The sequence below is a fragment of the Amblyomma americanum genome, chromosome 1 (genome assembly GCF_052857255.1).
Source record: "Amblyomma americanum isolate KBUSLIRL-KWMA chromosome 1, ASM5285725v1, whole genome shotgun sequence".
Taxonomy (NCBI): Eukaryota; Metazoa; Arthropoda; class Arachnida; order Ixodida; family Ixodidae; genus Amblyomma; species Amblyomma americanum.
In genome coordinates this window covers 187977866-188002713 of record NC_135497.1, presented here as the reverse complement: position 1 = coordinate 188002713, position 24848 = coordinate 187977866, and the positions used below count along the sequence as shown (strand labels likewise).

Sequence of the window (24848 nt, the reverse complement as noted above, 5' to 3'; positions counted from 1 at the left end):
ATTGTTTTCTGAAAGTCCTGTGCCAACTACATTTGAAATCCTTGCTGGAGAAAATGGCAGGGCCATTTAATGTCTGGAAATAAGAATCGATTTTCCAAACCAAGTAATAGAGGCAGATGTCGCGAAGGTCCACGGCAGGCCTAGGAAGGGCTGTCTGGGGCTGTCGCTTTCTTCTCATGCGGTGGAATGTTTTATTAAAGGACACTGCAGCTGATTTTTTGTTCTGGAAACAGCTTTGGATAAGAAAATAATTAATGTGGCATAAATGTGTTTTTTTTTATATATATAAGGCGGCAATTCTGTTAGCATGGAACTGTGTGGCATGTGTGAATGCCTAGAAAGTTTTTGAACCGTTCATGTTATTTCTGTGAAATGGGAGTGTTGCAAGTATACACACAGAAATTTATTTTTCTCGACAGTAGAACATAATGCCTGTCTGATGTGGGTTAGGCAAGGTGCAGTGTGTGAAGCATTATTCGATGTCTCCCGCAGATTTCCGCAGATCCTTTGTTCTCAATTCAGGAAATTAAAATTTTTATGCCTGAGAAAGTTAGGAAGTTAGGGGCCTTAACCAAACTTATTCTTCCAGGCCAATTTTGGTCTGTATTCTGCACCCCCAAAATTCTTCATGCAAGTGCAGTAATTATGTTAGGCAATGTTGTGCCTCATTCCTGATATTTGTTTGTGCACAACACTGCACAACACAGTCTTTACTGAAAGATGTGCAGAAGAGAAGCTTGCTTGCTCAACATGAATGTGCATGCAAGGTGGCATGGCCAATATATTACTGTCATGCTGACTGTGTGGTGCCATGTAATAAGCTACATGCCTATCATGCTTTATTCACAAACCAGAAACATAGTGATGGAAGCAGTATGGTAACTTTACTTCATGTCTCCTTTTTCTTTTCTTTTTAAATATGACCTAATTGCTTTAATGATTTGAGAAATAAAGGTGTTTGGTTTAGTATATTTGGAAATGCTTAAGGGGTGATGGTAAGCTGGTGTCACACCCAACTTTCCTTGCCAATACTTCTTCTGTTCAAGAAAACATGTTCAGATTTTTCAGTTCACTTTTAACGTAATTCTGCATCCTGCTTGCTAAGTTTTACAACAAAAAAAATTTTCATCGCATTGATGCCATTCAAAAATGACATCAAAAGAACAAAACAGTGTGGTATAATGAAACATTTGTAATGGAACTTTTTGCAGTTGCTTCCAGCAAAATGGGCTTTCTTCTGAATTGAGACAGTAATGATACCTTTATCATTATTTTAAAATAAGCTTTTAAGTGCCAGTCGGGCAATTTTTGTGCCTCTTGGAAAGACAAAGTTATTTATAAACAAAAAACTCCTCAAGCAAATGCAGATATCTTGGTTTACTGTATGTAACAGGCATGTAGTGAAGTCCAAGGTAAAAGATTTTGGGGAAAGGTCTCTTGGTTGTAGAGAAAATGTTACTTGATATTGAATACAAAAAAGAGTGCTTTGAGAAACTGTAGTTTGTAGTTTGGTAGTGCAAACAAATCCTAAAATGGAGCCTGGTACAGTTTTCAGTGTAATTTCTTTTTATTTTCAGCATCTTTTCATTTTATTTTAATTTTGAGCATCATTACATTTCTTTCATGATGCCTTTCTTGATGCATTCCTTCATCTTCCCTTTCCCTTTGCCCTCAGCAGAGGGCTGAAAGTCGGCTGAATGTCTACACTTGTTGTCCTAATGTTGTCCATGTAGATGTTTTCTCAGTGTATTTGGAAAGCTCAAGGCAGCTGTGTGCTTTCATAAGTGCCATGAACAAGGGGGTGTATGACTAGCAAAAAATTAATGCTAGTCAAGCGCAGACAAATTGCAGCAGTGCACTCAGAACTTAAAATTTTTAAAAGCAGGAACTAGTTGAAAAATATGTTTTATGATATTTCTGAAAGTAAAGTTTATTTTCATTGGTTTTTCATATATGGGGCGTTTCAGTGAACACTTTCAAAAAATTTTTGGGGTTAAAATATGTCTTTTGCGGCATCGTATAGCCAGTGTTGGCAGACACCAGAAAACGGTGAATCATCTAAAGTGGTAAGCTGGTTAACTAATTTTTAATAATTGACTTTTTAACTTCTAGAGTTAGGCGCCTAGTTGAAATTACAGATTTGTAGCCGGTCAGTAATAGCTATACCAGTTATTAGCATTTCGAAAACGCAATTACCTTTGCCGCTGTGGCTTGACAAGATGTGGCTGCATCGTGCAAAAATACATGCGCTTTTGAAAGCACGCAGGCAAAGCAGCCGCTCTAGTGCACGTAACTAGTCGAAAAAGCCAAATTGGCCAGCACTGGTAATACTGTGCCACAAAAGCCATATTTTTATCCTAAAAAGCCTACTTTTGAAAATTTTTGAAAGTGTTCATGGAAACACCCAGTATTTTGAAACCAAAAACAGCTGTGCAAATCATGCCTCCCCGAAATCGTGCATAATTTAAATAGACGGCTGGTGTGGTTGATGCCATTTTTAAATGTCTTCCATTGCTCATACAAGCAAACTGCGAGCACACTGTTTGGAGGGTTTGTTTTTCAGAAACTGGTTTTTTCAATATCAAAATAAACGTTTTTGGCCAATTTTATTTACCGTCCCCCCTTAAAAGTATTGTAAGTGGTAACAGCTACAAGGACATGTTTCTGATGCCATGATGGAATGTTACCCTTGAGGAGAAAAAAAAATATGGTACAGCGCAGTTTCTCTATGGGTGAAAGGCTGTAAAAACATTGTTAAAAGCACCCCGCAGGGGGGCGTCTGCAGCTTGCAGGCGTTGGTGAGTGGCAACACCATGGGTTCCCGAGCATCCGCAGGGACATCCCCGCAGGGGTATGATGGGGAACAGTGCATCGCCACGGACCCGACCACCCGCGCCTAGCCGTGCGTGGCATCGCTGTGCCCAGGGAAAAGGGGATCCTGGTGGCTAAGCTGATGCCGAGCGTTTGGACCTTTAAGGCCCCTCAGTGGAGGCAAGACACCACTTTGGCCCTAGCTTCCTGTAGGCGACACCTCCGGCCTGATCCACCCGGGGGAAATCGGCAGTCGCCTTTTCCTATCCTCCCCTCCATATTAAACTTTCCTATCTTTCTCACAACTCTCCTATATCCTACTCACTTCTTGGTTTTTTCGTTTTTCCTGGCGGCGATGGTTAACCTTGTGTGACCAACTACCCTGAGTTGCGTCATATTTGTATAGTTGAGGTGTACAGCTGGCGTGGTCAGGACTTGCTTTCTAGTTCCTGTCCCGTCCCCTTGTTGGACTCCGTGGTGGGTGGCTGGCACCATGACCGAATAACTAATTTTTTTATGGCTCCCCCCCTTTCAAAACCAGATCGCTCTCTCAAGAGAGGGCAGAATGAAGCAGGAGATTTTTTTGTCAAAAAGAAACCGACGTTCACCAAGTTCCATGTAATCCCCAGTCAAAGCGATGAAAAACAAGCGAGAATAATTTCTTTATTCCTTGTGTCTAAATGTTTAACCGATACCTTGGGCCCTGGCTACAAGGTCTCAAAAATGGCCAGTGGCAACCTTTCCTTGAACTGCGCGAGTGCATCCAGTGCTCGAAACTCTCAAACATTGCTTCTATAGGGAACATCCCGGCCTCCATAACAGCACATCGTTCACTTAACACTGTCCGTGGCGTCATCTCTAAAAATGACTTAATACATTTAAGTGAAAAAGAAATGCTGGAAGTCTTGTCCGACCAAAATGTCACATGTGTACAGAATCAAAATCTGGAAAGACAACAAAAGAAATAGATACAAAACACTTGGTTCTAACATTCAACACAAGTACACTACCTGAAACCATCGAAGTAGGATACCTAAAAGTAAATGTCAGGCACTATATTCCGATCCCACGAAGATGCTTCAATTGTCAAAGGTTTGGCCACGGCTCACAGAGCTGCCGCGGCCGCAAAACTTGCGCAAAATGTGCTTTAAAGGATCACGTTTCTGAGGAATGTGACGCAGCCCTGCGCTACGCAAACTGTGAAGGAGACCATGCTGCATGCTCCAGGGTGTGTCCGTCCTGGAAGAAGGGAAAGGAGATAATCACCATAAAGACCAAGGAAAACAGGCGATTTGCCCTCACCAACCAATTCTCCTTCAAAGCGAAATCCAACTTCGCTGATGTGGTGCGCAGGGGCGTAGCACCACACAGCACTCTGGCATCTGCCGAGGCGGCTTCTACTGAGCCGATGGCAGGGCCATCCATGCCCCAGGCAGGGACAGCGAAGGCTGCCCTGTCACCCCGAAAGCAGGGAGCGCCGGTCCATGGGTCGGCATCCCGCGCGACTTCCCCCCGTCGGGGAGGTTTGAAACGGAAACACCGGTCCTCCAGCACCTCTCGTGAGGTGATGGACACAACTCCTCCCTCGCCCCCGGTGCAGCGGCAGCAAAGCTCTCTTGAGTGCATAAAAAGGGATAAAATCCCAATAACAGGTCCAAAAGACCGACAAACTTAGTTTCTAAACTTATCCTTAACTAGTCCACAATCATGACATTTCTAGTTCACTGGAACTGTCATGGACTTTTAAACAACTACACTGACGTAACAGATATTTAAATTCATTCTCCCCGGTAGCACTGTGTCTCCAGGAGACTAACCTAGGACCACAGAAAAAAAACATTCTTAAAAAGTATCAAGTCTTTCGATGTGACCGAGAGACCTCAAGCAGGCTCTCTGGAGGCGCTGCTATAGTTGTCCAGGGTGGGGTTGCTACTCGAAAAATTTGCCTAAAAGCCTAATATAAGGCAGTTGCTGTCACTGTCCTCGATTTTAAGACAATAACAATATGTTCCATATACATTGACCCTCACCTTACAGTCACACTTCACGATGTAGAAAGTCTTTTAATACAACTTCTGGAACCATATCTTTTAGTTGGGGATATTAATGCTCACTCCACTTTTTGGGGAAGCGAACAAACAGGTGCCAGAGTCCGCATTTTAGAAGAGTTTATCCTGTGCAGCAATGTCTTCCTCCTGAACATTAGCAAACAAACTTACTGTTCTCCAAGCAGTGGGAAAATGAGCTGCCTAGATTTATCTTTTTGTTCAATTGTTTTTACCGATTTTAAATGGTATGTTCTTGACAACCTGTATGGGAGCGATCACCTTCCTGCCATAATAAGCCTGTCATCCTCACCAACAGTCATCCCAACAAAACCACGCCGTTGGAAGTTAAATTTAGCTAACTGGGAATTGTTTAGAGAGCAGGCCAGTTTAGATAATATTGCTTTAGAAAATCTTGGCATAGACAAAATAAATGACGCATTCACATCATGCATCCTTACTGCCGCACACTTAGCAATCCCAAAATCATCAGGAGTGGTCCGTCAGAGCCACAAACTGTGGTGCACACGTGAATGCAAGGAAGGAAAAAAATGGCAAAATAAAGCGTGGGGAGTCTTTCGCAGATACCCAACGCACGAGAACCTTATCCATTTCAAAAAGGCCAGAGCACAAGCACTGTATATTCGGCGCAATGCCGAAATAAGTGACGCATTCACATCATGCATCCTTACTGCCTCACACTTACAATCCCAAAATCATCAGGAGTGGTCCGTCAGAACCACAAACTGGTGCACACGTGAATGCAGGGAAGCAAAAAAAATGGCAAAATAAAGCGTGGGGAGTCTTGCAGATACCCAACCCAACACACGAGAACCTTATCCATTTCAAAAAGGCCAGAGCACAAGCACTGTATATTCGGCGCAATGTTGAAAAAACATCCTGGAGAGCTCATGTGTCTTCTGTAAATAGTTCGACCCCATCGAAGAAAATGTGGGAGCAAGTTTGAAAATTAAATGGTAGCTACTCAGCCTTCACAGTTCCTTTTTTGACAACGCCCGGTACAAAACAAATATAGAACAGGCAGACATATTTGGGGAGCACTTTGCTGCAGTTTCAAGTTCATCACATTATAGCCTGTCATTTTTTAACTACAAAAGCATGGCCGAAAAACAGGCTCCCAACAAGTGGAGGGCTAAATGAAAAATACAATTGTCTAATTACCCTTCAAGAAATAAAGTACTGTATGCCGGCGAAAAAACTGCTCCAGGACACGACCAGATACACTACGAAATGCTTGCCCATCTTTCCCATAGAGGCACTTTTGAATTTTTTAACAAAATATCCACAGAGGGAAACTCTCCCGCCTAGTGGCCCGCTTGGTTGGTTTTTGGGGGAAAGGAAATGGCGCAGTATCTGTCTCGTATATCTTTGGACACCTGAACCACGCCGTAAGGGTAGGGATAAAGGAGGGAGTGAAAGAAGAATGGAAGAAAGTGGTGCCGTAGTGGAGGGCTCCGGAATAATTTCGACCTCCTGGGGATCTTTAACGTGCACTGACATCGCACAGCACACGGGCGCCTTAGCGTTTTTCCTCCATAAAAACGCAGCCGCCGCGGTCGGGTTCAGCCCATCGACATTCCGACTGAGCCATTTTTCCGTGTTGGCCTCGATCTGCTCGGGCCTTTTCCAACAACTTCCGGGAACAAGTGGATTGCCGTTGCGACCGATTACACTACCCGGTATGCTATCACGCGCGCTATCCCGACCAGCTGTGCCTCCGATGTTTCCGACTTTCTCCTCCATGACGTCGTCTTGCTTCATGGCGCTCCTCGTCATCTGCTTACCGATCGAGGCCCCTGCTTTGTTTCTAAAGTGGTCCACGACCTTCGCTCTTGCTCCACCCGTCACAAGTTCACCACGGCCTACCATCCCCAAACTAACGGCCTTACTGAGCGACTTAACCGCACCCTGACGGACATGCTGTCCATGTATGTCTCTGACCACCGTCGTGACTAGGACGTCAGCTTACCCTTCGTGACGTTCGCCTACAATTCCTCACGCCATGATACCACTGGATACTCCCCCTTCTACCTGCTTTTTTGGCCGCGACCCGTTGCTACCCTTTGAGAGCTTACTGCCTTCTGACCCTTCCACTAGCAGTTATGCTTGTGACGCCATTGCCCGTGCTGACGCCGCCCGCCAAATCGCTAGGGATCGTCTCCACGCTTCTCAGACCACTGAAAAACGTCGTTACGACCTCCATCATCGTGACGTCCATTACCCTCCCGGCTCCCTGCACGCCGTGTGGGACTGTCTGAGAGGCTCCTGCCTCGTTACACCGGTCCTTACCGCGTCTTGAGGCAACTGAGCGATGTGACACCTATGAACTCACGCCGCTGCACCCCCACTCTCCTTCCGTGGCCTCCTCCACACAGCTTGCGCACGTCGCCCGTCTTAAACCCTACCACTCGCACCCCCCCCCCCCCCAGGCCTCCCCGGGTGTGTGCCTTCTCCCTTGGGGCGGAGGGGGGGGGGGGTAGTGTTACGGTACACAGTCGCCAAGCAAAGACGACGTTGTGTCGCTGGGCAGTCGACGGAAGACGAGGACGCTGCCGCTAGTGCTTGAGTGACCCGCTTTCTGGTGTGTCTTCTGTGTACGACGTACCATTCCTGCTGCTGAACTAACCTCATAATATGTTAATCGTACGTCCACTTGTTCTAAATGAGATTGTGGTTATGCAATATCCTTTACGTAAAAATTAACAGACCTCTTCTAAGACCAACTTTTGCTTGGTTCAGCCCTGTACCTGTCAACCAGTCAGTAGATGTTATAACACAAACATTTCCGTCTGGACAGTTTTTGAAATCACTTGTTCTGAATATTAATCATCATTTGTTTAAAGTAACTGTTCTTATAAGGGCCTTTTCCGGAATAAAAAAAAAGAAATACAATACTTTTTTGCAGCAGGCGAACATATTTCTAGCTGAGATATGTTACGATATGTTGATGCCGTTTTGGGACATATCGCGGATTACACCCGCAGCCATGTACAGTGCCTACGACCCTCAAGTCGTGACTTCGACGTTCCGAAACGGTTGTTTCTTCTCGTTGCGCCATGCTGCGCTTTTGACGAAGTTTCGGAATTCCACGTTGCGTTGTATGGTGACGATACGCATGCGTAGACGCGCGGAGAGCAGGGTTGCTTTTGTTCGTTTTGTGTTTGATTCATTGCAACACTTTTGACATTACTCCTTGACATGATTATATGCCTCAGAAAGGGAAACGAAACAAGACAAAACCAAATCTCAAACGCAGCTTGATTTGCGGGAAAAAAATACAACCTTTGTCCGTAAAGTTTCGAGACTAATTTATTTTCTTCTGTAGACATGATTCTCCAAAATAAATTTTGGTGCGTATGTGTAGCGCCATCTTTTCGGAGTAACCTGAGCTATTTATGTTAATATCTGTGGCAGCCGCTAGATGGGACTACATGTAGAAAAATACGTTGTCACTAGTCTGCGCATTCTACAGTGAGTGAATGTGGACAGATGGACGTCCACCTCGAACAGCGTGTAAACATAAAATTCTGTGTCAAGCTTGGTAAGAAAGCCACACAAGTATGAGATCCTTCGTGACGCTTACGGCAACGAGACATCGCGGACGTGAGTTTTCGAGTGGCAGAAAAGGTTTATTTCGGGGAGAACATCGGTGGAAGACAACACAAGGCATGGGCGCCCTTCAACCTCACAGAATGAAAACAACGTGGCTCGGATCAGGAAAATCGTACAAGGCCGCACCATTTCAGTCCGCATGCTATCAGACGCTCTCGACATTCGTAAGACAACATGCCACCAAACTTTGCCTGGGAACTTGGTGGAACGAAAGCTGAATGCCAGACTTGTGCCGCACTCCCTCACACAGTACAAGGACACGCGGGCATCAGTGAACGCTGATTTGCTCTCCGAGGCAGAGAAGGATGCTGCATTCGTCGACAGCATGATGGCTGAAGACGAAACATGGTGTTTTGAATACGATCATAAAGGCAGAGCGCAGAATGGCGGTCCACAAGCTCGCCGGCGTCGAGAAAGGTTCGGCGACAGAAGACCAAAACAAAGACTATGCTGATAGTTTTTTCGATGCCAGAGGTGTCATACACCACGAGTTCGTACCACAAGGGCAGACGGTGAATCGGGAGATTTATATCCGCGTGCCACAAAACATGCGTGATGCACTGCGACGCCGTCGCCCTGACTTATGGGCATCTGGACTTTGCAGCCTTCACGATAACGTAGGGTCGCACACTGCTCTCTGCGTGACAAAATTTCTTGCCAAGCACACCATTACTGTACTCCATCCGCCATACTCGCCTGACCTCTCCCCATGCGATTTTTTTCTGTTTCCTCGCGTGAAGAGAGCCCTGAAAGTCCGCTGGATGGGGAGCGTGGAGACCAAGACGCCACGACAAAAGAGCTGACAGCCCTGCCAAAAGAAGCGTTTTCCAACGGTTTCCGCTGCAGAAATGATTTCAATGTTAAGCGCATTTTTTTAATAAACTCAGTCTCGGAACTTTACGGACGAAGTTTATATATTCATATTTATAGGGCGCGCCAAGTGGAAATGGCGGCGGCGTGCCGATCAGTTTGGGTCTAGGGTGCATCGAGGCACCCTATTTGCGTCGGCGGTGGCGCGCCGATGCCTTGGCGCACACCTCTACCGGTGATCGCGAAAGTTCAAGTTTGCGCCACCATGGCGCTGCCTGTAAGTAAAGGATTTACAAAGGTGAAGGGGCCAACTGGAGACAAGTCGCATATCGGGATTGATATATGCCGATGACATCGTTCTTCTAGCAGCCGACGCGAGAGGCCTGCAAGACTGCAAACATTTTCGGAAGAGAGGTGGAGGCTCTAGGCTTAGCGATGAAAAATCGGGAGTCATTGTTTATAATGAGCCCGGTACGATCACGCTATAAGAGTTACCTATAAGCTAAGGCGTACAAGTGTTTTGCTGTCTGGTTAAATGATGGCAGAGACATGCGAGAGCACAGAGAGGAAATTATAAAGAAAGCAAAAAAGAAACGCAGCTGTCGTTTAAAATTGCACGCTCTGGGGATATAACAGTTGTGAAGTTATTCGGGAGATCTGGAAAGTTGCGGTGGAGCGGGCTTGGCGTTTGCAAACGCTATAGTGTGCTTAATTGGGATCTGCCACAAATTCGACACTAAAAATAAAGCAGAGGACAGTCGGTAGGCTTGCCTTGGTGGCATATGGAAGCACTACTAATGAAGCTGTTCAAGGTGATATCGGGTGGTCAGCATTCGAAGTGTGTTAGGCAAAAAGGTGCAGTATGAATTAAAAACGGTCGAGGCACATGAATGAGAAATGATGGGTATCAAAAATTTTCAGGTACTTGTACCTATGCAGTGTCGATACTACATGGGGGCGAAGAACTAGATGGCATGCTAATAAATACAAATGTCATCTGGAAGCAGCCGGTAGTAATACAACCGTGAAACACATTACGATCCTCAGAAAATACTCACTGGCAAAAGAAAATGCTGGATAAGCCGACGTTGGAGCTCTATAGGGCGGCTAAATCTACGATTAAAGGGTACACTTCTTGACCGTTCCAAAGGGAGTGGTTTATTTTTCGAGGCTATATAGGGCTGGGTGCTTGAGGACGAAGTGTTACCGGCAAAATTTCACACCACGGTTGACGTTTGCTGTTGCTGCATGCAAGACGTGTTAGAAAAGGTGAGAAAAAAGTGCCCTGCCCCCACCGCCGTTTGGCGCAACGGGCTTGCATGCAAGACAGAGAAACGGTAGAACATAGTGCGAAATCACTATTCCGATGAGTAAACCCCGAAAAAGGTCTTGCGATATGTTTAAGTTTGGGATTAAAACCCGCGGCGGCGCGAACAGATCAGCTTTCCCTGGCCACTGCACGAGAGCACTAGGCTACCGCCGCAGCCTATCGATAACGCCTCGTGCTAAACTGCAGCACACTCTCGTGCTGTGCACTGCATATTGTCTTCATCAATAATGCTAGTATCTAATTAATATTCGCGCTTTGAGCTATGTGCTGGTATAGTGACGGAAAGGTGTGCGCTGCATGCGGTGGCGTGGACAATGTTGTGGCAGAAACGCTGCACTAGTGCAGTATACGCGTTGGCAACATTGTTGCAGAAACGCGGCACTGAAACGTAGGCCGCCGGCCTAGATTGGGTAAATTGGCATTGACGATGAAAAAATTGACGTGCAATACTGGCTCCCTGGGTAAGTGGTCACCTCAATCGCTCTTTCTGGTACGTGGTGGTAGTTTCCACCTGCAAAAAACTGCTTTCGCACAATACTTCGGGCTTAGCAATGCTAAACCGCCCGACATATTTTTCTTGTGCAGTGTAAAACCCTCCTCTCTTCAGCACATGATGCCGCCGTAGGAATCCGCGAAGCACTAGGGTTCCGGAATGGCCAGGTCATGCTCAGTTTTCAAAACTTAGAAATAAGAGACGACTAGAGGATTGGTGGAGAAGGTCAAGGGAGTAGTTTTGTAATGCGAAGAAAATTGGCAATTAATCCGAAGATATTGAGCATGCTAGGAATTAATGTCTAGGTGACTCTCACAGCCCCAATACAAAGGAGAGGCTAAAATTATCTGGATAGGGTGCCTCGATGACAGCGGTGGGCCACATCGAGGCACCCTAGTGAAAAAGTAGGAGCGCTGGCGGGGCAGCAGCCGCATATTTAACCGAATTATCGCCTGCAGTGTCGTGGTGTGCATTTCAATTCCCAACATGGTTTGTTCTTGTGTACGGATGTCCTGTCAGATTAGCGCATGTGAATGACGTAGTTAATGTGACAAAATGACAGGAAATTATTTCTACGCGTAACTCACTGGCTTACGTGGGTCGCCTCAGTGCAGCGCGATTTTGTAAATAAAGATTTGTCGTTTTGAATGGCTTTGTATGCATTAATAATACGCGAAATGTTCTAGAATAGAGATTCTAGCAGAGTTACCTTAATTACATACTTTTGTAAGCGGAACTATAGAAATAAACACGAATGCTCACACAAATAAGCTGAAAGCTTGAACAGGATACAAGAAGAACGAAGCAGCACATGCACCTCAGAGGAGGAGCGTCTCGAGTTGTATCCCACTATGCACAGCTGCAAAATTTACTTCGTCGTCAACCGTATTTTCGTGAGGATCCTCCTAAGAAAACGCGCCGTCTTTTCTAGAACTGCTCTCTTTGCTTCTCACGGTTCGATGCTGGCATGCATGTGCTTAAAGGGTAATTCTTTACTTTTCGCCCGAGATTTGGACCTTTTCTCTGTCTTTATATCGCGTCCTTTCCGTAAAATTTTGACAACCGCACGACGAGGTGAAACACCGTCGTACGAGCTGGCGCCACTAAGCCCCTATAGGCGCTGCGCACGGCGTATAATTAGATTTACTGTATAGTGCCCAGAGTTGCGCGTAGGTGCGCCAAGTTGCTGCCCCAAGCATCCCAATTATGAGAGAAAGCCGCAACTGTTGCATGCAGGAGGTGGACTTGGTGCAGTTTCTGCAGTGTTTAGAGCGAGTGCAGGCTCAATGCGCTTGGTTTTGGCTGCCGAACTTTCTTTATACTAGGCATATTACTGTTGAATTTAATGACACAGCTTGCTAATAATGCGTTGGCTGCACCAAGGCCTATCTCAATATATAATTACGAACAAAATGCGATGTGGCGGCTGCGCCATCTGTTGTCAATGCCACAAATCACAAACGTTTTCTTTTTAACAATCGGCGAGAACACTTGACGAAATTGCGTGTTATAAGAAAATATCGTTTTCAGTGAACATGTGCACTGATTTGAACGAAAACATCTTCGACGGAAGTCCGTCTGGTTGGGTTATTGAGATAGTCGAGAAAAAACTGACGCCAACCAATATTTTTAACTTTACCCAACGTTTCGGGACCAACTCGGTCCCTTCTTCAGGGGTGACTAAAGTGTGCCAGCAGCAGCGGGTTGCTGCCTTCGCTCTCCCTTTGTTAGCACGTGACGCAGTCCACTAACGTACGGGAAGGGAAGCGTTCCTGGAGTCCTATTCATCGCCGCCTTTGTGAGCCAGATGTGCCATGGCTCCGCATGTCGCCTCTTGAACACACCTCAACTCAGTCGAGCCTTCTATTCAGCTCACAATGGAACGAGAAGTGAACAACACTTTGCCATTCCTGGACGTCTTGGTAAGAAGAAAAGGGGCAGATCTAAAGTTCGGTGTCTACGGTGTAAGAATAACATAGTATTCTTGCACCGTGGTCTATAGAAAGCCAACCCATACCGGCCGCTAACTAAATTTTAATTCCAACCACCCTACTAGCCACAACGGATCCGTCGTCTCTTCTCTCCTCAGAAGAGCAAAGTCAGTCTGCTCCTCCGAAGCGGAGAAAAAAGCAGAAGAAGCAACCGTTTTCGCCGACCTATAGAAGAATGCCTACACACGTGGCTTTATTCAACGCGTTGGTCGCCGTCAAGCTCGGAGGACGGGGAACAGCCAACAATGAAACAACGAAACGCGCGCGCGTTGTCCTTCCATACGTGAGGGGAACCAGCGAGGCACTCGCACGCATTCTGAGAAAACATGGAAACCACGTGGCTCACAAACCTGTTTCGACAATAAGCCGCTTCATACCACGACCGAAAGACCGCGCGTCCCCAGAGAAAAACAACCAGGTGTCGTTTACAAAATCCCATGCTCAAAGTGCCCGGCTTCATTCATTGGCGAAACAAAAAAACCCGACCAACGAATAAGGCAACACAAAAATGACATCCGGCTAATGAGTGCAGAATCCAACCCCCTCGCCAAACGCTGCGTGCGTGCCGACCACCGGATAGCCTTCGAGGAGGTGAGCGTCTTGTCCGTGGAGCCAGACCTGTTTAAGAGGCGAAATGTGGAGTCATATGACACATCCGGCTCACAAAGGCGGCGATGAATAGGACTCCAGGAACGCTCCCCTCCGCGTACGTTAGTGGATTGCGCCACGTGCTAACAAAGGGAGAGCAAAGGCAGCAACCCGCTGCTGCTGGCACACTTTAGTCACCCCTGAAGAAGGGACCGAGTTGGTCCCGAAAGGTTGGATAAAGTTAAAAATATTGGTTGGTGTCAGTTTTCTCTCAACTACATGTGCACTCGGGCAAAATAAAATGCCGCAAAGCACAAGAACAGTAAGTGTACGAATGGACTGTCAGCGAAGGTATAGTGCTAAACGATGCAAAGGAGTTGGCTTCTCCGCAATGCGTAGATGCTTTTCAACCATGTGATCGCGTTTCGCCATTAGAGGTGCGAGCGGTGCAGGAAAAAAAAGGCGCAACTCTATGTACTTAAAAGTAACTACGTATAATGAGCCACAATATCGACCTGGCAGCACTAGGAAGCTTGCAGACTGCCACGTTCGCTTCGCGAAATTTAGTGCTCGCAAAACAAAAAGTTGTTTGCTGTATAGACGCGAAAAACTTTCGAGCGTACTTTGAGCACGTATACACGTGCACACCGGAAGTTGAATGAAAACACTAACCCGCCGCGACCGCCTCCCAGGATCTCCATAAATGCGTGGCGCCCCTGGCGGCCGCTACTGCAAACTGCGGCGTCGCAGGAGATCGAGCGGCAGTGCCCGCGAAATGGCATCTCGGTGAATGCGCAGCCCAAAGCAATAAACGCGCAGCGATACAATCGCGAAGCCAGCAGACCGAGGCAAATAGAGATAACGGTTGATGAAACGGCGCCCTCGCGTACGGTCCGGCTGACTAGCGGCAGGTTTGGTCGTTTCGGATTCCGGCGCGCGCACAGTTGTTCGTCCGAGAAAGCGAGCGAGCCGGGTAAAATGCGCGCAGTTGGTTCACTCGCACCTTTCGCAGCCGCACATGGCGACGCGGCAGCTCTGATTTTCCAAAGATTACCTTGCGCGGACCCTGGTCTGGCGCAGCAGGCAGCGTAAAATATGAGTAATTTTTTTAATAAGCTCAGGTAACAAATTAGGGGTGCGCAAATTACCCGAGTAAACACAGTAATTCCATTTATTTGAACTTCCCTTTATTGGAAGTGATGTTTTGGTCTCTCCAGCATCAAGTGTACTTTTTTTAAGGCTGCTCAACTTGAAATCCACATGAATGGGACAAATTTTCGGTCCTTTTCAAGTTGAGATTATTGAGAGGATTTCCTGAAAGTTTGACTGCTCTGATTTTACAGTGACTGACAGCAGCTTTGCATATAGAATACTGTTTTTCTTCTAACCAAGTTGAGTAGAGCTTCACCTCTGTACAAGCAGCCACAGTTATTTTTTCGTAATGCATACAGAACCCAATGTGTGCACAGTGCTCTGATTCCTGTATGTCACTGTGAGAAAGGAGTCTGGTTGCGTATTGGAAAAAAGCTACACTTGTGAGCTGGATTCATTGGAGCGTTAGCTTCACACTGGAAAGTTTTTGCAAATGGCTCAAAGTTTCGCACAGCATCGTTGCATCCTGGTGCTATCTTCCGTCCTTGGTAGTCTTTCTTGCACATCACATGGCATACCGTGATGAAGAAGATCTGCAAAGCAGTGCTGTGTTAGCCATCTCTGCCATCCCGTCACCAAAGCATTGACATAGCCGCAGGTTTTCATTATTAGAGAAGACCTCAACCACCCCCATGTTGGTCACAAAACACCTAGGGCGTTGTGAAGACTTCAGACTTTCCAAACAAATGATGTTGTTTCGAATGAGGTTTTCCTAAATTTGCCACAGAAGCAGAAAAATTAAATGTACAGTACTTGGTTTATGATTTATGATGTCCCCCTTCAACCGAGTTCTTCACTTTGTTTTACGTGCTGTAGCTGAGTGGTTGTGGCGCTCAGCTGTTGACCCGAAAGACGCGGGTGCGATCCTGGCCACGGCGATCGTATTTCGATGGAGGCAAAATGCTAGAGGCAGTGGTACTGTGCGGGTGTCAGTGCACGTTAAAGAACCCCAGATTGTCGAAATTATCCGGAGCCCTCCAATACGGTGTCCTTTATAGCCTCAGTTGCGTGGGAACGTTAGAGCCCACATAACCATAAACTTAATTTGTGACTCCAGAGCCCATGTATACGAAAGTCATGACTGAAACCGTTGTCTATGACAACCTGGCTTCCACCACTATCGTGAACGGTGGCAGAGGTTGGTAAATGATGTCCCTCAACACCTTGAAGGGACCATGAAATGTATTTACTGAGGTTAAGAAAAGCGTACGAATGATCGGTATTCCGTCACTCGTCACTGCACGGCAAAAATGTTTAAGCTAACTTCATTAGCACTGAATATATCGGTGATTAAAAATGACGCTTCTCTCCCCTCCTCAACTTATACACCCTGACTATCTAGAAAAAAAAACAGGTCGGGACTTCACCCCGCCGCGCCCCATCCCACCCATTTCAATTGGACAGGCCCAATGAGATGGCTCGCCCAGGTTACGCATTCACGTCATCCGGGTAGGGATGGCTAACAACATGCATGCGATGAGGTGTCGTCCTAATCGGTTGCGAGCAGGAATTTAAAAAATATATATGTAAACTATGGAGTCGAAGCAAAGCTTTTAAACTGTATACTCACAAAGACCACCTGTACAGATCTATTTCATTAGATTGTGAAGGATCCCTTTAAGCCATAATGACGGAGTAGAGGAGTTTTGGGGGAAGAAAAATTGTTAAGTTAGAAGCCCGCGGCGCTGTCAGCTCTGGCGCCGACTCGTCCCCTGCTGACCGGCCGTGCACAAGGGGTAGAACAGTGCATCGCGCGTTCCGGACGCTGCCCAAAGACGTGGGGAAGGGGGAGAAGGACCCCGAACTGCCGTGTCAGAGTCGCAGGGGGCCGACGACTTTTTCCCTCTGAAGAAATTCTTTTTGCTGTCAGCGGAGACGGCAAAGCCGATGCGTGAGCACCTCGATATGTTGCACCTGCAGCGAGCTGCGTACGCGAAACCGCGCGCCCTGCACGTTCCAGGAGGCGCGGAGTCCCCTGGGTCGGGCTCTGGTGAGCCCTGGGCTCCGCCCACTTGCATGTACGGTGCCGTTGCACTGCTGTTGGTTCAAATTGGGCGAGAGCAGGTTTAGTAAAGCTCCGCCCAATTATCGAAGGGTTTAAAACCCGCTGCAAGCAAAGACTTTGAAGGAGCGCACCGAGTCTCAGTCTCGGCCGCTTTTAAACTGCCCTTTCTTTAAACTGCCTTATCATCAGTGCCTTGTATTTCGGTCCCGTCTTTAATAAGTTTTGTCTTAAGAAGTTGGAATTGCTGCCCCAACCGGAAACGTTTGCCATGCAGACGAGCGGACGAAGACCTGAAGGCTCTTCGTACTGCTAACCGCCGTATATTCGATCACCGGCCAGCGTGCCATCATCATTCACCGCTCTTGAGGAGCAACCGACCAGCCCAATCCGGCCATCCCATCGGAGAAGGGCAGGAAAGTTTAACTGAAAGCATTGAAGAGACACCGAGAAAAAATGGAAGCCGGCCTGTATTGATAGGGTACCATGTCCTAATCATCAAGAACCCATCATCACCCAAAACAGAGCAGTTGAAAGCTGGAAAAGTTAAAAACTGAAATGCAGGTGTCATCGCCAACTGATTTTGCAGGCAACATGCGTACGCACCGATTTTTCTGCGCAGATCCCAGAGGCTACACACTATACCGTCATACACTTAAAAACGGTAGCAACCTGTCCTTTTCAATAGGGGCGTCACGAGTTTGCAAAAATCGACTGACGGGAAAGTTTTCAAATCCTTAAAATACATGGGTCTTGCTGCAGCAGACGTCAGCGTAGCAAGAATGCGCCAGAGAATCAATTTTCGCTGCCAACAATAATGCATTTAATTCTTGTGAAATTGCATGTCTTCTATACAGCTGCCTCGATGTTTGTTCGGCAGCAAAAAAAAAAAAGAGCTTATTGCTGAGAAAATTGAATTCAAACAAAGAATACTCAAACTGGTGACGACGAGACCAAATAGTATATGCCGTGATCATTTGGAACCGAATGGCGATGCAGCTTTAGGGATCTACTCACAAAAGCTTGTCTTGACATGAATACAATGGTTTGCTTGAGAAAACAGCTGATAGTGGAAGTATTTAATATGTTGAGCTCTTCTAACTTTAAAGAGCGCCGTTCTCAGTAAAGGAAGCGTCTTCACGATGGGGCAGTTAAGTGTTACCGATAGCCTGCTCCGCTGAAAGCGCGATTGAGGGCACACGTCTGGGACATTTTGACATGCGCGATTTTATCTGCGCAGTCAAACGATGGATGTCATGTTAGCTATTACAGCACACTGTTCCAAAATCACCAAAGGAGTGAAATGCTGACCTCCGTCTACAGAAGTGAAGTTCAAGGCCCTCTGGTTAGGTACAAGCAGTAGTAAAGAATCAGTCATGAATTGATGCTTGAGTATTCCTGCTAGGAAAATTGGCCATGCCTTAAAACTTAAGTAGCCTGGTTGCAAGCCACCTCACCAGTGATCGCTATGTACAGCACAGCGCAGTAATCAGTCTGTCGGAATTAAAATCCTGTATGCAGTATGGCACGCTAATTGGCCTTTGCTTTATTTTCATACTGAAAGCCTCTGTTATAGGATTTTTTTTTATTCAGTTTCATGTACCATATATTCACTGTGGTGATGCTATGGCTCTACGGAAATGTGGAAATTGTGGCCCTGGAGCCAGTAGCGAAGGCACAAAATCGTCAGAATTAAATGGAGTCGACGGTGCCTCCAAATCAGTTTGGGCAAAGAAAAACGTTCAGCAGGGAAGTATTCAGTTTTTTTTTTCGAGCACTGCTGCTTACGGGGGTACATCACAAAGTTTTTCATTAATTTTTTTCTTTGAAATGATATGAAAGATATTATGAAACTGATCACCATGTGGGATGTGCCTGCGCCCAGTATGTAATTTATAATTTAATTTATTTTGCATTGTAGTCGCAGTTTCAGCAGCCAAGCGGTGGCTGCGGCGTCGCAAATAGGTTTGACATCGCATGAGACATACAAAAATTACAATAGCTGTTTGTTCGCTCGCTGTCGTTTGAGCTCCTGGGGCAGGCTAGAATAAGAGATGGAGTAAATCAAAACAATGAGGCAGTGATTGTATTGCAGTTTGTGTATTTTACTTATTTATGTACCCTAAGGGCCCTTTCGTGCATTACATAAAGGAGAGTCAGTTAAACAATGTTGATTATAAAAACCACGTAAGTAAAACCTCGCATGCTTCAAGACTTGGGTCTGACATAATAACCGCCGTTTGGAAGGAACATAAATGTGGCTAGAGCGTGCGGGAACCCAGATCAATCCTTTCATCCAGGGAATGAAATGGGTCATGAAAAAGCTCGAGGTCTCATTAACCGGGTCATGAGCTCTCATCCCTGAGAGATAGCTGAGGAGCGCATGACTACATACCAGGAGATTACAAACTATTACCAAGAACAGAGATTAATATGCCCGGCCCCGCATAAATTACTAAATAAACAGAAACATGTTGTTTGGAGGCAACTTCAAACAGGCACATTCCCTAGCCCACACAGAAGAGCCCTAATGTACCCCGGTAACTTTAAACCACAGTGCCCCATGTGTAAGGATCCAAAAGGGAACCTTGCACATATGATGTACGGATGCCCCAGGCTTAGGCCTAGGCCAGAATGGCATATTAGCAACAAATAACAGTGGGAGACTGCGGTAACCAGCTCGGAACCTGAAGTTCAGAGGCTGGAGGTGGATTGGGCACTGGAGGTCGCCTGCAGGCACGAAGCCGCGGTCATCGCCTGAAGCCTGGACCCAACACCGCATCCACGGCGGTGACAACGCAACCTTTTTGGTTAAATAAAGTTTTCAATGAATGAAAAATGGCTAGAGCGTTATTGCACGGAGAGGGAGTTGTGTCCCATTTTGCTCTCTGTCACGCCACTTGCACAAAAAGACAAAAACGGTATGGTATGTGGGGTCAGTACCTATATGAGAGAGACTGAAGGGGAGGGCTCCGGATCAATGTTGACTGCATGGTTTTCTTAACGTGCAATGACGTCACACAGCACAATAGCTAGTTTGCATTTCGCCTCCATTGAGTTTCGGCTGCTGCGACCTTGGGGTCAACAGCATAACGCCATAGCCACGGAGCCGCAGCGGCGGTTAATAATAAACGAAGTCCTGCTTCAAGCGTTCAAATCATGTTAGAGTATTTTCATACTTCTTAGCACGATGATCTTGAAAAGGCTTAATGATAGCGGCCGTCATGGTACCAGTTAGATATATGTGATTTAAACAAATTGTCGTTTCCAGATAAGTGTGCCTCTGTACTTTGTCCACAGAGTAACGGCTACAGCTATCAAGAGGCATCTCGGCTATGACTCAGTGGCTTTATGTGGAGAGGGTGTACATGGGAACACACAACGCGGCAACCGTGACCGTTCACTGTACTGAAGCCGAAACTATAGATTGGAAACTATAGGTGTGGTGATCCATGTTTACTTGTCTTGAGCGTAATTCCAAAGAAGCAATGATGTGTCCACTCTTTTTTTTTATGGGGGGGGGGGGGGGGCGGCTTCCAGGATATTTTTTTTATTTCTTGAAGTTGTTTACATGAAACTTTTGAGAGCATATTTGAAATGATTTTATGACTGCTCTCACAAAATATCACTGTTACATCTCCCAGAAAATTGTTTTTTTAATAGCAAGTATTTTTTCTCAATCTTGTGAAAAGGCTGCCGATAGTTAGGAAAATGTGGCAGAAGGCTAGTTCGACATTGATTGTGTTTGTACTAGCGTGCTACAGGTAAAGAAGTTCTCGGAATTTTCTTTTTCTCAAAGCACAAATTTTGGTTTCGAATCTTTTCGACGCAGTGTCCGTTGACATATCTACAGTGACAAGAAAGTTTCCTACAAGAAATTTAAAATTCACAACAAATTTGAAAAAAAAGACAAAACAGAGTATACCCTCATCTGCACAGTGGTCCTGGGAGTGCAACGAAAAAACGCGGTCAAATTAGATAAAACAGTAGTGAAGGAATCTGCTGCACATGGTAAGTATTTAGACAGAAAAACGCCCATTGCTCGAGCATTCCCCGAAGTGCAGCTCCGCCCCGCTTCACAAAACAGTTTTTTACAGGACTTCTCCGTCAATTTCAGCAATAAAACTTCGGGAAAGCATAGAAAACGAGCCATACAAGCGATACAACAATTTTTGGCCATTTTTGGGGATTTAAAATCCGCACCCCTCCTTATGTTTGTTATTGAATGCGACTCAGCTGAACAACAAGAACTGACTGACACTATGTACGGGTCGTATCAGCGCAATGCCTGCCAACATTTACCTGGGCTGCCGTGTAGTTGATGTCCTTGAGGTACGCGTTTCCGCCCTGGTACTGCCACATGTCGAAGGTGAGCTCCAGCGCGGGCAGCTCGAAATTGGGGACTTCCCACGGGGCATCGCCGGGCTCGCAGTCAGTGTTGTTTGCCGCGCGCCTTGACGGCCGGGTGCGCAGCCCTGCCACCGCACTCTTCGGGCTCATGGCGCGCACCAGCTCACGCGTGAACACCGACACGAGGCCGCCGTACCTGCGCAAGATTGGCCTTTGAAGGGACTCTGAGGACTAAGTAATGTTGGCCTGTATCGATAGATTACAGAATTGTGACGACAGAGGCGCTAGTTTCACCGGAAGCTGAGCTTTTATAAGATAAAGAGGTCTAAAATCGAAATACAGGCGTTGACAATTTTCTGCCATCGCGGATCCCAGAAGCTGGGCTCCACCTCCATTCACTTGAAGACGGTGATCAAGGAGTCCTTTTCGATGTAGACGCCACGAGTTTGAATCGAGTGGCGGGAAAATTTGCGATTATATTGGCGATAAATGCGTGTTTTGCCGACAGACAAACGTCGACGTATACCCAGAAAGAGTCACAGAATCGCTCGTACTAATAATGTAAAATGGATGGAGCGTTCTGCGTTGTTATTTTAAAAGGCGACGGCTCTTCGTGGCTCACAAATTTTAACAAATGTTTCACTTTAGCCTCCGTCCTCTATATGCCTTTCATAATTTGTTAATCCCGGACGAAGTGCGCATGCCGAACGCGCATAGAGGTGCTTAACAGGTGCACGGGTTATCGTATAACAGGAACCACCTCGGCATGTTCTACTTCATACAACACAGAGAAGCCAGATGTATATATTCCGTTATAAAAATTTCCTGGTTCCGCCATTAGACGAGCTCGGAGTACTGAGGCGAAGCCGGCTTAACATATATGAAATGGTGCATTGAGCGATGGCGCGGTGTTTTGCTTCTGCTGAAAACGTCCAGAAAGTCCCCCCTTTCGTGAATACAACCCGCCGCGGTGGCTCAGTGGTTAGGACGCTCGGCTACTGATCCGGAGTTCCCAGGTTCGAACCCGACCGCGGCGGCTGCGTTTTTATGGAGGCATAACGCTAAAGCGCCCGTGTGCTGTGCGATGTCAGTGCACGTTAAATATCCCCAGGTGGTCGAAATTATTCAAGAACCCTCCCCTACGGCACCTCTTTTTTTCCTTTCTTCTTTCACTCTCTCCTTTATCCCTTCCCTTACGGCGCGGTTCAGGTGTCCGCCCATATATGAGACAGATACTGCGCCATTTCCTTTTCCCCAAAACCAATTATTATTATTATTATTAATGACCTCACCATGGGAGAGTTCTGGCTACATCGCGCCAAAATACATGCGCTTAACAACGACGCTTGCAGGCAAAGCAACCTCTCCAGTGCACGTAACTAGTCGAAATAACCAAAGTTTGTTGGGCCGCAGCGCCGAAGGTAACCGCGTTTTCGAAATTCTAAAAAAAACTGATATGGATATTACTTAAGATGGGCTATACGCCTGTCAGCAATTAAGGAGCCAAGCGGTAATAGTTGAAAAGTTAGCTATTCAATATTAGTTAACCAGCCTGCTAACTAGCACGTCTTAGTTCTATTCTGATGTACTACGCCGCTGACAATGCTGTGCCGAAAAAATGCGTTCTTCTAACTCAAAAAGCCATTTAAAGAAGTGTGAAAGTCGTAGGTGAAGCACCCTGTATGCTTACGCGAAGTGCTATCCAGGGATGACATTCTACGGTGTCTCAACGCGGCCGTGCTTCCAAGACCAGCGGGAGCGTTGGAAATTTTAGCGTACGTCGCATAAAGTCAGTGCTTGTATACAGGCCTAACCAATTGCGCATGCGTGCGCAACGGACGCCTAATCGTGCTCGTGTTATTTTATGCAGTGCTGACGGAACGAAGTGGAAACCATCGAAGCGGTCTCGGCAAAGTTTCGAAAGTTTGTCGCGAACGCCGTCTTTTTTGCGGTGCGCACGCGCTAAGTAGAACGCCCTGGGACCTAGCGTCGGCCGGACGCTCTCGCCGCCGCTCCGCATCTCTCTCTTATTTGGCAGGTCTTCTCATAAATGTGACTGCGGCCAGGCGACCACCACAGAGATGGTGACCATGGACTGCCCGAACGCCTCAGCAACCGACGCACTGCACCCCGCACCCCCGAATTTCTGCCTTTTCGCCATGGGCGTTGCTTAATTAATACGAGTGGGAGACACCCGAGCCTCATGACCCTTCGCGTGTACAGCTTTGGCCCTTCCGCCCGCACAGCCCCGTCGTTTGGTTTCTGCAAGTGGACTGTAAGCTCTATACTTGAACGGAGTCCGGTCAAAGCTCTGGTGGTATACCTCCTCTTGAAGAGAGAGTTGCCCGCCGATTTCTTCGCCAAGCTCGATCTTCCGCAGCCGGGTGAACACCTTTATGACGACCTAAAGCACGCCTTCTTCAAGTTCTTTGGCGTAAACCTTCCCTGAACTGCCGCGCGAACTGTTCAACCTGTTTTGCGCCGCAGTGATGGCCGAGTGGTTGAGCATACGCCTCGCATGCGGGAGGTGCGGGGTTCGATCCCCAGTCCCGCCGGGTACCCACCGGTGATACAATGGGTACAAGGTTTTCCGCTGGTCTGGTGCTCGGCTAGTAAGGAGTGAAATGCTTGGAAAATGGGTCTCTGACCCCACCTTGAGTAATCGAAATATACCTTGTGCCATGGCGCTATTTTGCCATAGACGCCCCTGCGCCATAAAAATCCATAATCATCATCATCAACCCGTTTTGGCTAAGGACGCCCATCTACCTGGGAGCTCCCGTCCCACGAAGCCTCCTTCCCAGTTCTGCTTACTAGCTCTGGCGCCTGCCCTGGGGCGACAACAAGGCGAGCTCTTTCTCGATCCGTGCCCCAGATCGCTTCTAGTGGCATGTTCGCCTTCATGCCCAACCACAGTAAGCCCATCTGTCCTTCCTGTCGCGCATGCACGCCACACCGGACTCTTGTCGCGCCTAACGCGCCACCCGAAACGCCATCCCCGAATCCCTGCCCACCTGGTGCCTTCACAAGTGACTGTGCCTCCAAGCCAGACGAGGCAGCCACCACAGGTGGTGGCATGCTTGTGGCATTGACGCGTTACAGCGGGCTCCATCCACCATCGCCTATGGACTCGGCACTACCGCGTCCTTCTAATTCCGGCCCCTGCGTCCCTGACTTGCGTCCTGTGCCCCCTGCCACCGGTCCCAATGCCGCAGTGGGCTCGCTTTTGCGGCCAGCCGGTGCGCCCCGTCGCCCGCTTCGACCACTTCACGGCAGTCCGTGCCCCACGCAGCAGACCACTAGCCCCGTGCCGTGCGCCGTCGTTTCGCGGTCGCCAGCGGCCGAGCAATCCCCTTCACTTCTGTGGCTGCGGCTTCCGAACGCCATACTTTCGTCTGCATCAACAGGGCCAGCGCACATCACATATCGCCCGTAAATCCCGACGCGGGTGCATTTCCTGCATTGGCATTTCCCTGGCAACTTCAACCCAACTGCCGGCCCCACCAGTTGGCCTTACGGCTGAAGCACGCCCAGCTCGCCGCCAATTACAGGGCGGCTTTTCCCGCCTGTTCCTTCCGTCATCGTTCTCATCCTTTGGCTCCCCTCGCGTTTTTGCGAAGCAGCCAGGCTCGACCACCCGAGT

General features: G+C 47.3%; 1 protein-coding gene across 1 annotated transcript in view; it reads right to left on the bottom strand.

Moving 5' to 3' along the window:
- Positions 1–14946: 14946 nt before the first annotated feature.
- The window catches only part of LOC144115166 (endothelin-converting enzyme 1-like), a 29281-nt gene continuing 19379 nt past the window's right edge, over positions 14947–24848 (bottom strand). Inside the window, exons 7-8 of the mRNA XM_077649369.1 lie at positions 21158–21401; positions 14947–15386 (exon numbers count right to left, since the gene is read on the bottom strand). Coding sequence (XP_077505495.1) covers positions 15189–15386; positions 21158–21401 — 442 coding nt within the window. The 3' untranslated portion in view covers positions 14947–15188. The remainder of the gene's footprint in view (positions 15387–21157; positions 21402–24848) is intronic.